General features: G+C 37.4%; 1 protein-coding gene across 3 annotated transcripts in view; it reads left to right on the forward strand.

Moving 5' to 3' along the window:
- ARHGEF6 (Rac/Cdc42 guanine nucleotide exchange factor 6) overlaps nucleotides 1-13,752 on the forward strand; it is a 108,482-nt gene that overhangs the window by 81,620 nt on the left and 13,110 nt on the right. For 2 of the 3 annotated variants that reach the window (XM_062184536.1, XM_062184537.1), the window contains exons 8-14: nucleotides 730-868; nucleotides 2,956-3,015; nucleotides 5,858-6,004; nucleotides 8,739-8,825; nucleotides 9,846-9,924; nucleotides 10,902-11,047; nucleotides 12,122-12,247. In XM_062184536.1, the coding sequence (XP_062040520.1) occupies nucleotides 730-868; nucleotides 2,956-3,015; nucleotides 5,858-6,004; nucleotides 8,739-8,825; nucleotides 9,846-9,924; nucleotides 10,902-11,047; nucleotides 12,122-12,247 (784 nt within the window). The remainder of the gene's footprint in view (nucleotides 1-729; nucleotides 869-2,955; nucleotides 3,016-5,857; nucleotides 6,005-8,738; nucleotides 8,826-9,845; nucleotides 9,925-10,901; nucleotides 11,048-12,121; nucleotides 12,248-13,752) is intronic. The other variant, XM_062184535.1, reaches the window with a different exon arrangement.

Below are 13,752 nucleotides of genomic sequence, written 5' to 3' on the forward strand. Positions count from 1 at the left end.
GTTGGTAGAAACAAAAGGAGACAATCTGGAAAGGGTACTAAAGGGCACAGAAAGCACCAACTGAAAATTAGACATTTACAGAACATGACATAGTTCAGAAAATGGTAACAGTTGTTTTCCTCACCAAGGTGCTGCCCTATGGAAGTAGTTGGGTAGCCTGCAACATTAGTTTCACATTCAGGCCAAGAGACTTTGTCATTCCAAAATGCTACTACCTGAACGTAGGACCTGTTGTTAGAACATTACAAGTGCGCGATAGGGAGAACTTGGGAAGTTGGAACCCTTTATGTCTGACCAGCCAATAGTACGAATGTTTGAAGTCACTAAAAATACATTTTTTTAACATTAGGTTCAGGCCATCTGATGGATTGTAGGTCCCAGGCCTCTGGGTGCATTCTCCTCAAGGGTGGAGATTTTTGTTTTGTTCACTTCTGTATCCCCATCAGAGAGTAGATCCTGTCACTTAGTTGATGCTCAATCAGTAAGTGTTGAGTGACTAAATGACACCAGGGGTCATGAGTATCTGGCTACTACTGGAACTCCAGTGCTGGACACATGATTGGATTGTACAGGGGGAGTTGAATAAAGGCTGAATTGAGTTGAAATGTATTGAACAGCATTTGGACTAGTGAAACACATTTTTATTTGGTTTCATATTGTGCAAAATACAGTAAAATAGCATTGGGTCAATAGTTCTTTAGCAGTTAATAAAATTATACTTTTTTTTAGTGATGATCTGGAACAATTTATGGAAAACCAAGGTGCATCCAGCCCAGGCATCCTCATTTTAACAACAAGCCTCAGCAAACCATTCATGCGACTGGAAAAGTATGTTACTCTCCTGCAAGAGTTGGAACGACATATGGAGGTAAGGGAGGGCAAGCTGTTTTAAACTCATGGGCCCAGCCTAGTCTTACACTCTGGTGAAACCAGCCAGTATACCTCCATATTAGCCTTGGCAAGGAATCCAGAAAGTCTCTTACTTTCAAAACTAAAATGAGATCTCTCCTCTTTCCTACCAAGTGTTCATGACCATTCTTCCACCCTCCTGCTCTCTTCCAAGCCTCAGCCTTGTTGCATCTCTCGTGTCTATGCTTACTTGGTGACTTGTGCTCTCTTTTTTGTCTCATCTGTAGATGGTGGTTCAGTCAAAATCACACCAAGAAATTTCTGTTTTTTATCTGTCGTTCTGGGATATTAAAGCAACTTTATTGTGGAAAATAAAGCAAGACACAATCAGAAAATACAAAGAACATGTTCACTATAGACAGGAATTTTTGTCTCTAGAACACTGATCATTCAGCTTTCTGACTCTGGATTAAAATGGAACATTCTGATATTCTGTGGAGATTAATAGGATTAATAAATGTATCCGATATTACTGTTTCTCTCTGAATCAGTACATATACATCAAAGTCTCTTCACATTTTTTGTTCATCAAGTTCCAGTTTACTTGCAATATTTGCAGCATAAATTTTTTCCAAATATTAAACAGTGAGGCCTGATAATTGAATTTTTTATCAGGAGCCCAAATCCTCTTCTTATTAAAAATCCATCTCCTTGACCCCCTTCTGTTGCAGCCATGAGTGGGGGACTGAGGTGTGGGTGGGAGAGCAGGGCTCTCTGGGGGAGGCTGCCTTTACCCTAGTTGCTCTTCCTGTGTCTGGGGTAAGGTTTTGAGGTTTTGAAGGGCTTGATTATCTTTAAAGGATAAGGTTGCATGCTGCTGGGCTTGTCAGTGTTTGTAAGGATTGAAAGCATGTACTCTGAGTGAAACCACATTCTCAGGGTGTTTGACTTGCCTGAAAGCTGGAGGCAGTGAGGAGCTGATGTGCAAAGCCAGTCGGAATGAAATTTCAGTTAGGGCTTGGGAAGGCATTGACCTCTGGATGCCTTTCCATAAGCCAGACAAATTCGTTGAACCGTTTGAGGTTTGCCCCTCCTTGCTTATCACAAAACTCCAGAAACCAGTGGCCTCATTTTCTGTTACTTCTCGATGCTGAGGTGTACATGTGCACTTAATTTGCTGAGGAAAAGACCTAAGATTCTCCTACTGCTTGGTTCCTTTATCGTGATCTTGTAGTGGAGCCCTTTTCTACCCCTGCCTCCATTTGCAGTGGGTCACATGGTTTTGACCACCTTGCATTTCCTACCATGAGATAATATGCACTTTCAATACCAGTTTACCAGCGAGTGAGAGACTTTATCCAGATTTCTGACCATTTGACGTGACTGCTGACTAATGGCAGACTACAACCTGAAATTCTCAGTGGTCAGCTGATTTGGGTAAGGATAAGTTTTACTGTAAAAGAACGCAACTTCACTTATCAAATGAGCACTATTGTTCTTGGCATGGTGAAGACCTCTAGTCTGTTTAGTTCTGTGTTTTACTAGCCAAATCTGGTTTTCCCATTACTCCAGCTGAGGTTCAAGGGTTAAATATACATGTACCCCCAAGGCTAAGAACACCTATTCATGCCATATACTCCAATGCTAGGTATTCAATATGACCTGACAGTATACCCCCAAATAACCATTTAGTTTTTATTAAATATCAATTATCCAAAGTATAACAGCAAAAAGGAAAATGGAAACTCTTGCCTCAATAAGCACACCTACTATGTTGCTGCTAATTATATACAGTGTTACCAACTGTTTTAATTTCTTAATCACCTAATAATTTGAGGTGCTGAGATTCCAAATGCTCAAATGCAGTACTATTTTTTCATCTTTTTTTAGAGTAAGATTAAATTTTTTCTCTTTTGTGCATAGTTCTATGAATTTGAATACAGGTATAGATTTACGTTACCACCACCACAGTCAAGATATGGAACAGTTCCATTATCCTCCAGATTTTCTACCATCCCTCGGCCACATCTACCTCTGAACCCTAATTCCTGGCAACGACTGATCCATTCTTCTCTAATCCCATTTTCAAATATGTTCCTTTGCTAGGATACACATCCAGATCATCAGGATATTCTGAAGGCAATCATAGCATTCAAAGCTCTCATGGTGAGTGTCGCTCTACAATTAAAAGTTTCCATTTTGTGTACTTTATTCCTGAAAGAGTGACTTGCATGTGTAATTCCTTTCCTCATGCAAAGGTCTTTAGAATGGAAACCATAAGCTTTCGTGACAGTACCGCAGTGATTGTTTAATTTTGTCCTCCTCAAGTCATGCTTGCCTAAGAAAGGTTGCCACGCTGAGGGTATAAAGCAATCACATTTGAAGTCTTGGCCACATTAAGCATTGGTGTGGGTGGGGGGTTTCCTTTCACCTCTTTGTCTTTACCCCTGTTGCTCACCTTATGTCTGTGTAACTCGTCATTCACTGATTGGCATCAATACTGGATTCAACTACTTATGCCAAAAGGTGAGAGTTTGTTCTTTGCATATGAAAAAGAAATCCGTCATCAAATCTAAAAGGGGGAAAAAAAACAAGCACTAAAATGCAATTGCTTTATATAGATTGCTATCAAAGGTACCTATAACCTTGTTTAATGAGCATGATGGTTAATGTGTCTGCTTGAAACATTGATCTAAAATCGTGTGCTGCCATTTTAGAAAGAAAGAAAACTAACTTTATTTTGGGTGATTGATTAAGCTTAACTTCATTTTAGACATTTTTGTAGTATTCTAAGTGATTTGGATTAATGTGTATTGTTCCTTGCTATAAGGATATGCTATAATATTATCCATCACCTCAATTGAATTGCTGTTGAAAGCTAAGAAACTGACATGCTCAAGGTTAAACAGGAAGATGAAGAACTGAGTAAAGATTACTTTAAAATTGCTGTTTTTATAGGTCAAAAGCTGTCAAATATTGGCAGTTTTACATGGTTTAACCTATTATAACAGCCCGCTGAAAAACATGGCATTGATTATAACTTATGTCGTTTACTTTTCCTATGTGAAAGGAATGTAAAATACCTTCTTAAAAAGATTGTTTTTCTGGGGCCGGCGCCGTGGCTCACTTGGTTAATCCTCCACCTGTGGCGCCGGTATCCCATATGGGTGCTGGGTTCTGTCCCGGTTGCTCCTCTTCCAGTCCAGCTCTCTGCTGTGGCCTGGGAGGGCAGTGGAGGATGGCCCAAATGCTTGGGCCCTGCACCTGCATAGGAGACCAGAAGCACCTGGCTCCTGGCTTCGGATTGGCGTAGTTCCAGCCGTAGCGGCCATTTGGGGAGTGAACCAATGGAGGAAGACCTTTCTTTCTGTCTCTCTCTCTCACTGTCTGTAACTTTACCTGTCAAATAAAAAAAAAAGATTGCTTTCTTTCTGATCATGTAAAACTTGCATTAATGGCTGCACTATATTTATTCCCACTATAGGTGCTTCAAAAATGTGTATAATTAGTTTATTTACTCTAGTCTCCATTTAACTAAATGAAATAGCAGAAATTTTATAAAAAACAGACCTCAAAAAACTATTTCATTCAGTTCATTTGCAAACATAAACATAATCAACCATATGCTTATTTTCATATTCAATTTAGAATGAATGCTGTTAATTTATTCTGATAACTTCATGTTTCTAAAGTAGTGATTTTAATACATGCAAACACACATGCATGTGTGTATGTATATATGTATATTATTTACACCTCACATAGTATTCATAAACTAAATTGTTTCTTGGTTTCAGTTTTCAGTTTGTCATCATGAAATCCAGGTGTATCTCTTTTCTGATCCTTTTAGGAATAAAAATTAGTTTGGTATTTCTTTCATAGCAATCTACCATGAGTCCCTAAACAAAATACCAGGCAGTGCATAGGCTTAATTATAAGATCATGTTTTTTAAAATTTTTTAAAATTTTATTTACGGTATACTAATCTCATGTATTTCCTATATACAGATTCAGAAACATAGTGATACTTCCCACCCTACCTTCATTTCCATCCATGCTCCCATCTTTCTTACAACTCCTTCTATTTCCATTCTTAATTTTTACCAAGATCTATTTTAAGTTAACTTTATACTCATAATATTAAGCCTACATAAGTAAAGAGTTCAGCAAATACAATGACAAAAAAACACTGTTCTTCAACAGTCGAGACAAGGGCTATAAACAATCATTGAATCTCAAAATGTCAATTTCACTCCTATAGATTGCCTTTTAGATTCTCTATTAGTTACCACAGATCAGGGAAAACATATGGTATTTGTCTTTTTGGGACTGGCTTATTTCACTAAGTATAGTAGTTTCTAGTTGCATCCATTTTGTTGCAAAACACAGGATTTCATTTTTTTTTAACACTGTTTAGTATTCCATAGTGTGTATATACCATAATTTCTTTTTCTAGGTATAAGATCACATTGATTCACTGTGGCATAAAGAATATAATTTTTTCTTTTTCTATAACTTCTGGAGTCTTTTTTTGGTTTTTGTTTTTCTAAATATATTACATTCATGGAAACAGAGCATATTAGACAAATAAGATTGCTTTGTAATTAAAGCCTTATATCTGCAAAGATAGACAGGTGGAGAGGACCTAGAGCAGGGGCATGAACAAGCAGATCTGAAGCTACCAGTTGTTCTCCTGGCTCTGCTTCATGTGACTCTGCTACCTGTCTTCCCAGACTCCTTACAAGGAGGGAGAAACACCAGTGTTACACCAGTTTATCTGGATGCTTTGGCAAAGTTCTGACTTACACAACTATAGGGGGCTCAAGGCTAGGGATTGAGGAAAGTGGACCTTTCTGCCTATCAGAAACAGGTCTGATCCTGAGATTCATGGCAAGAAACAGGGCTGAGTGAGAATCTGAGAAGCAAAAGCCACATCTTACTTTGATCTTGTTTTAGGTCTGTTTCATAAAAAATTCCTATTCCATTATGTTCTGCTTTGGTTCTGTAGGGGCAGTGCCAAGATCTGAGAAAAAGAAAACAGCTGGAGTTGCAGATACTTTCTGAGCCTATTCAGGCATGGGAAGGGGAGGATATTAAAACCTTGGGAAATGTGATGTTCATGTCACAAGTCATGGTGCAGTATGGAACATGTGAGGTAAGGAGTTTGAAATTTCAACACCGTTTCTCCTATCTTTCATATTTTTCTTTATTTGTCCTTCCATTAAGGTCAAATGCTCACACATCCCAATCAGAAACTGAGCATTCATTCTTTGCCCAACATTCTACTACGAGTTATTGGGGACAGGAAGAAAGTACAAGCAATGGTCCGTGCTTTCAAACAACTCATTCAATACACAAATTGCATCTAGAAAACAAGCCAAATAGTTACTCTCAGATTATGCAGTCTCAGCAATAGGATTCACAGAAGTTCAGAAAAGGGACATAGAACTTGAGGAAGGCCATAGAAAGAAAAGAGGAGGATTCTAGAAGTTAGAGGAAATTGTCTTCTCAGCAGAAGACCGGAGCAGGGTTTGTTTTGTTTTGTTTTGTTTTGTTTTTGCCATTTTGGGATAGTAAGGAAATCTGTTGGGAGCAGCGGAAAGATGTTGCATATAGTGAAAGAAAAGATTAATTGAGTCAGCTAGAGTCAACACTGTGAAGAAGCTTGGACATCAGGCAAGAATTAATATTGGTACAAACAATAGGAAACAGATAAAGAGTCCCGAGTAGTAGAGAAACATTATGAGAGATGTTTTGGCTTTTATTCTGACAACCTTATACATCACATGAATGTGAGAGGATGGCACTAGAAACAGAAACGCCAGCTGGGATAGGGAGTGAGAAGTATCCAGCAAGAAGGTGGAAGCAGTGAGAATGTAGTATAAGAGGCAAAACTGAGACATGTATAGAGAGAAAATCAACAGGAAGTGGTGGCCAAAGGGCTACAGGAGATGACTAATGTAATTTTAGAGGTGTTAACTTCCAAGTGACTGTACATTATCTAGGTGAAGGTGTCTTGTAGGCAGCTGTTAAAATAGCATGTAAATGTGGGTGAGAGGTCAGAGTTAGAGGCAGAGGTTTAGAAGTCCTTGACAGATGTGCCTTCTCAAGAAGTAAATTTCCAGAGAAAAGCACAGAAGACTGAAGATGGATTATTTTGGGAAGGAACCAGGGTAGGGGAGAAAGGTTGATTATGTCACATGATATGATTTATTGGGTGTTAGGCTGGTCTTCTCTCTCCCAAAACATATTTCTATACTCTCTGACACACCTCTGGCAGAGATTCATTACTTTGGGTTAACAAGCAATCTCATTTAAAATGCAGATACCCTGAGGAAGCTTAATGCAGTGAGCCTAACTATTAGTCATTCGCACCTTTGGGATAAATACATTGGGTGAAAGCAGGAAAGAACAATCAGTGCCTGAAAAAACAAAACTACAAAAAGGAAGATAGAGAGAATCAGGGGAGTGTGATATCACAGTAATTGCAAAAGGAGTATTTGAAAGTGGGCAGTGTGTAGAATGCTGCAGAAGGTTCAAAGGTCAAAGAGTGTGAGGACCAAGAAACCATTGGATTTTGCTAGCCGGCAGTTATTGATGACTTTGAGAGAGCAGTAAGGGTACAGTTAGAGAGGGATCAATGGGGAGAAAATGAAAGCAGCAAGCAATTTGCAGTAAAGTGTCAAGAAATGGGGTGATGTGTACCAAAGATCAAATGGGGCAAATGAAGTTCTATTACTATAGGCAAAAAAGGAAATGCCAGGAAAACAGGAGGGGCTGCTGGAAGGAGAGATGTCTGTAGAAGGAAAGCAAACAAGGGAAAGCTGTGAAAGAATACAGAGCACTTGGGAGAATCCTTGCACTTCAAGTGTTGCTCTTCTCAAAGAAGAGGAAGAAGATGGAGACGTGCACAAAGCTGATTGTAGCAAAGATGGTTGGGCATGGAAGCCAAATGGATTTTTTAAATTGCATATATATTTATCAGATTCATTGCAGCCCTCGTATCTAAAGTTTCCTAAGTTTCTTTAAAATATTTAATTCACAATAATGCATTGTGTGAGAGATCTTCAAAAAGTTCATGAAAATGTGTATTTCAACAAAACTATGCAGGGCTATAAAAATGTTTTATACCAAAATGAATTTATCTTTTGATTTAATTTTCCATGAACTTTCTGAAGTACTCTTACCTGTCTCAAAATAACTAGAAAACAGAGATTTTGAATGTACTTCCGATAAATAAATGATAAAAACATAAGGTGCTGGGTATGCTAGGTATGCTAATCACTATGATGTAATCCATACACAATGTATCCCTGAATTGAAACATCACATTGTGCCCCATAAAGTATATGCAATTGTTATTTGTCAATTAAAAAGTCCCAAACTAGAAAACATGTACTTCTTTGTTTTACATGAGTGCAATAATTGCCTTATTCTTAGTGATTAACACTAATTTTATGAATAATAATGCTGCATACATGTTAGAACATAATACACTTCCTAGCACCTGAAAGACCCTTTTTTTTTTACCATTTTTCAAAATAAAATCATCTTTTCATTTTATGTACTTTGAGACTTATTTTGTGTCCAGGACAAATCGTCTCACTGGCTATGTAAACAATGTGACTTCTCAGGCTGACATACTTGAGAAACAAGCATTACTGTTTGTATTTGACTGTAATGTATAGTAAGGAGAGAGAGAAACCCTGGGTTTATATCTGCATCAAAATAAAATTCAACTAGTTTGGGGATTTTAAGTTGGGTAACTTTTTAAAAAAATCAGTTTATGTTTTAGTTGATGATGTAAGAGCTGTTAAAAAGCAGTGATTCCAGAAATTCTTAACAAACAAAATGTCCCATTTGTATCCTCATTTATTTTTTTTATTCAGGAAAAAGAGGAACGATACCTTTTGTTATTTCCAAATGCCTTGATAATGTTGTCTGCAAGTCCTCGGATGAGTGGCTTTATCTATCAGGTTAGTAGCTTTCATACCAAACAAATAGCAGGATCCATAATGAACACAGTTTAGCATTTTTTAACTGTTTATTTTCATCTACTTGAAAAGCAGAGGGAGAGGGAGAGGGAGAGAGAGAATCTTTTATCCACAGATTCACTCTCCCAAATGCCCTCAACAGTCAGGACCTTGCACTTGGGCCATCCTTTGTTGCTTTCCCAGGATGTGCTAGCAGGAAGCTAGATCAGATGCACAGCAGCTGGGATGTGAACCAGCACTCTGATATGGGATGCAGGTATCCCAAGTGGAAATTTAACCTGTTGTGCCAAAACACCCACCTCCATATTTGCATTTAGCTGCAACATCTCCACTATGGCATTAAAAGTTCAGGACAGTAGAGGTGGAGTGTTCATTGTAATTAAACAACTTATAAGGAAGATGTTTCTTAAATCAAAGAACCGTGTATTAGTATAATGAGTTTGTCCTGAATATCCTCTGCTCCACTTATGAGCTAGAATTTGAATATGTAAATAGAAATCTAAATCTACAATTAGATATCTAAACAGTTGCATTTTACACCCCAAAGCATTATAGTTGAGAGAATACACAGTTGGGACCTGCTCCATCTTATTAAACTCATATCACATGATTCAGGTTTCTATGATACAAATCATTAAACTCCTCAGGAAATTAAACTTGCCTCAGTCTGCTCCTGAGTTGGAGTATTATAACTTACTAGTGTTTATTATACCTTGGCCTAGAAATCACTGATTTTCATAAAATTTGAGATTTTACCTTGCTTCCTGATTCCTTTGAAAATGTATTAAATATGTAAAAAGCTTTGAAAATCCTGGTTTTTGTGGTTCAGAACATGGGAGCCAAACATAATCCACATTTTTCCCTTTGCATTCTTGTCTGATTAGAATGTAGAACAGGGAAACATAATTCAACAGTGATTCTTGAGAGGGTGTGAAAATCTCAGAGAAATAAGTAGAGCCATGTATAACCACAGAATTAATGGAAATGTTCTTTTTCTGGTAGGGAAAAATACCAACAGCGGGCATGGTGGTGACTAGATTAGATGAAATTGAAGGGAATGACTGCACCTTGGAAATCACAGGTAGGTAATTTTTCTTTTTCATGTAGCTACTTCAAATCCTTTCAGAATGAAGTGGAGTTTAACTAAATAAATGCTATTATTTTCTGTCATATAGTCCGTGAGCAAGTTTTACATGGATATGAAAAAATATATTCTATTTTCTGGGATAATTAAGGCCCAGTGATAGAATAGAGATGTCTCCTGGCCATTCAAAAGATTCAGTTTTGCCATTAGGTTCAATCTTCTCTTGCATAGGAGCTACTTGTGAGAGCTGAGGGATAGCAAAATGGACTGATGTAAATGTAATTTTCTGTCTCTCTGTCATCAATTCCCTGGTGGCAGAAGAGCCAAAGATGTGGACTTTTATCAGCAATCTTATCATCAGCCTATGAATTAGTAAGATTTGGTTGTGTTTCTAAAAAGTGTTGAAAAGCCATGAAACTTCCTTCACAAATTGAGCAAAATGCCAGATCTTCCTAATGCTCCCTGACATTTTGGCCTACTATCCATTTTGCCATGCTCCTGTGGTTTACATGTAATGACTGCACTTTTTGTGTGGATATGGCTTGATGATCAAGACTGGAATAATGGTTCCTCCTAGCCTTACCGTCTTTGCCCATATACTGTAACCAAATTTGTTGAATTTTGTTCCAACTTTGATACTGAGGGAATCAGTACAATACTTTCATTTTAGACTATGAACCAGATGGACTATGTGTTTAAAGTTTGAAATTGAGAATTGTTTCTAGCAAAGTTTCCCACTACTTTAAAGATTCTGTAAGCAGTAGAAATTGATAGTTTTATAAACTATACATGAGCATCTATTTGCTTTATTATAACAGAACCTCTCTGTTCCTCTCATTAAAGTTTCAAATGGTTATCCCATGGGTATGACAACCCCTGAAACTAGATAGTTGTGTGAAGTATGCTTATGGATGAGACAAGCTCAAAATTCTCTTTGCTTTTTGTTTTCAAATGCTCATAATTGGGTGATACAGGCACCATGGTAGATAGACTAGTGGTCCATTGCAACAACAACCAGGACTTCCAAGAATGGTTGGAGCAGCTGAGCAGACTGATCAGAGGACCTGCCTCCTGCAGTTCATTATCCAAAACATCATCATCATCATGTAGTGCTCATTCTGTAAGTAGTCATTTGTTCTATAAAGAGATTTTTGAGTCTTTCATCAAATCTTGCCTGCTGAAGGCTCAACAAGAAGCTGCAAGCACACCTTTAGTCATTGGGTAGTCTATATTTGTAGAATATGAAGTACAGTTAAACCTCACTAATTCTGATTTCTCAAGGTGAGGCCCATTAAAATTAATAAATGTATTTCACTAAGAGGTATACAATTTAGTTTGGTAATATTCAGATACTCCAACTAACTGCTAGCAGAGTGTTTCTAACCAGAAGTCATGCTAAGATATTTTAATAATAAAGACTTTTTTAATTAGCAATCATTAGTCTCATATTAATAATGTGTTATGTCAAAGCAAATAGTTTACTTCTTTAAGAACTTAAACATCTCCATGTAATCTCACTCATGTTATCACACTTTCTCAGTAATCATCTTCAAAGGCAAGCTTTCACCATTGTCTTCTTCTGCATTTTCCTGAATTTAGAATCCATATAATTTGAATTTATGAGATTTTACTGTACTTGCTGAATGAGATGGAAGATATGCTGTGTTGTCTTTTAACACTCAAACCTGTGATGCCAAAATTCTAGCTTTGAGCACTATGTGTTGTAGTTGGAAGAACATGGACTTTGGCATCAGATCTGAGTTCAAATCTTGACTTTGCCAGCAACTAGCTAGTTACTTCACTTTGTTGAGTCTGTGTTGTAGGTTGTTCTGATGAAATAACCTATTTAAGCAGAACAATAGAGTGGCAAACACATCATTGGGCTCAAATGTTGACTATTATTCCACTTTCCTCTGCCACAGAGGAAAAATATCTGACTTTAATGAAATTCTGGGAGAGAGAGAGAGAGAGAGAGAACAGGATCATGGAGTGCTGAGTCAGTTTCTTGCTGTTCCTTGGAGACCTCATAATGTTGACTGGGAAGTGCCATTTCTTAAACTGGAGCCTTTATTTTTCCATCTTTCCCTTTCTACGGCTGGTTTTGCTGATCCACAAAGCTATTGTTCTCTCTCTGTGTGGCACAAGGTTGGGTTCAGACGGCAGATTGCCAGTATCTCATCGGACATTTTCCCAGTCTTTTAGCTCTACCGGACAGTCCCGAGGACCCTTGGAGCCTCCTCAAATTATAAAACCGTGGAGTTTAAGTTGTCTGCGACCTGCACCTCCACTTAGACCATCAGCAGCTCTAGGTTATAAAGAGGTAATTTTGCTACATATGGTATAAAATGCTTTTGACAAGCTAATATCATAACTTATTACAAATAGTTTTGTGGGAATGTGCTAAACCTTATGATAGGTGCTATATGTAAGTTAGTATTGAATTGTTAGTCTTCGTGATTTTTTTTTGCTTGTTTCTTGATTCTCCATTTCCCCATTGTCCATCTAAAAACATTTGTTGACTAGCCACGGGGTTGATGTGCACAATATGAGTTTCCCAAGCCTCCTCCAGAAATGCCTCTGGTTTACCTCTGAGATAATTTTGATAATTGTTTGAATTAGTTAACAAAGTATACACATCTCAAACAAAAGCCACTTCATTGGAGTTGAATTTTCAATCAAGTAGATACAACTCAACAGTTTGGATCATTTTGATTAAATAAAATAAGAACCCAGTCATGGGTCCAAAGTATGAAAGATATTTTCCCTAGTTAGGAAGGGAAAAGAATTTATTGAAAGCAATGTCGTTTGAGAAGGTTTCTCGGCAAGAACCTTAAAGGACATTTGATATTTGAATAATCTAGGGATTTCAAAACCTTTTTTTCCCCCTTGAAGTTGCAATCAGGAAATATCAGCCACTAGTCGCTCTGTGGAGTCTTACCTTTTCCATTCACACTGATTTTTCCCCCAAACCTGTTTCTCATCATTTCATATTTCAGAAAGAATGCTCATTTATTTGTAACTTTTCCTTAAATAGGTATTGTTGACTGAAGTTTAAGTTTGTGACAGTTATGAATCTAGATTTATGGTTTCTCTATCAAATGTGTGTTCTGAGTGATGTAGACTCTGCTCAGTTTTGAGTGTGCTTTGATTTAAACCACCATGCTTCTGTTTCAATTAATTGTTGTCACCAACTTTTAGTGTAGTAGAAATAGGTCAGTATTTGGACACTGGAGGACCTTTTGATTCTTTCAAGCTGGTGTGGAAGGAGAAATAACCCTTGAATTGAATCTTTGTTATGTAGCTCGATTCAGAATTTGGCCAGGAAACAGTCCTACAGATTTGCTTTGGAAATTCACTCGCAATTTACCCAGTTTCTTCTTTGATTCCCTAAACCAGGAGTGCCACTTCATAGTTATCTTTTTAAATGGTGGATAATTTGTAATTGTCAGTTGCTAAGGTCAAATTGAGGTGAGCTTTGAAGGGGGAAAGTCAGCTTAATCCTTCACATAACTAATCTATTAAAACCAAGGCATGACCACTTTGTTTCTGCTGGGGGAAAAGAATTATTAATATATTCTGATGATGTGGTGTGTATTTCAGTCATTTTCAGCATTTGTTATCCTGCACAGAACTGTATTTCTTGGGCTTTTGCATGATGATATGGCATCTGAAACTAATGTGGGAAATGTGATGATATTCTTTCTGTGTAATTTATGATAACACTAACATTTCAAATGTTGTTTTAGAATTATTGATAAATGGATTTGGTCATTATAACCATCGACCTCTCACGCTCATCTTCTCTTTCTTTACATATTCATTTTA

The sequence above is a fragment of the Lepus europaeus genome, chromosome X (genome assembly GCF_033115175.1).
Source record: "Lepus europaeus isolate LE1 chromosome X, mLepTim1.pri, whole genome shotgun sequence".
NCBI classification, from domain to species: Eukaryota; Metazoa; Chordata; class Mammalia; order Lagomorpha; family Leporidae; genus Lepus; species Lepus europaeus.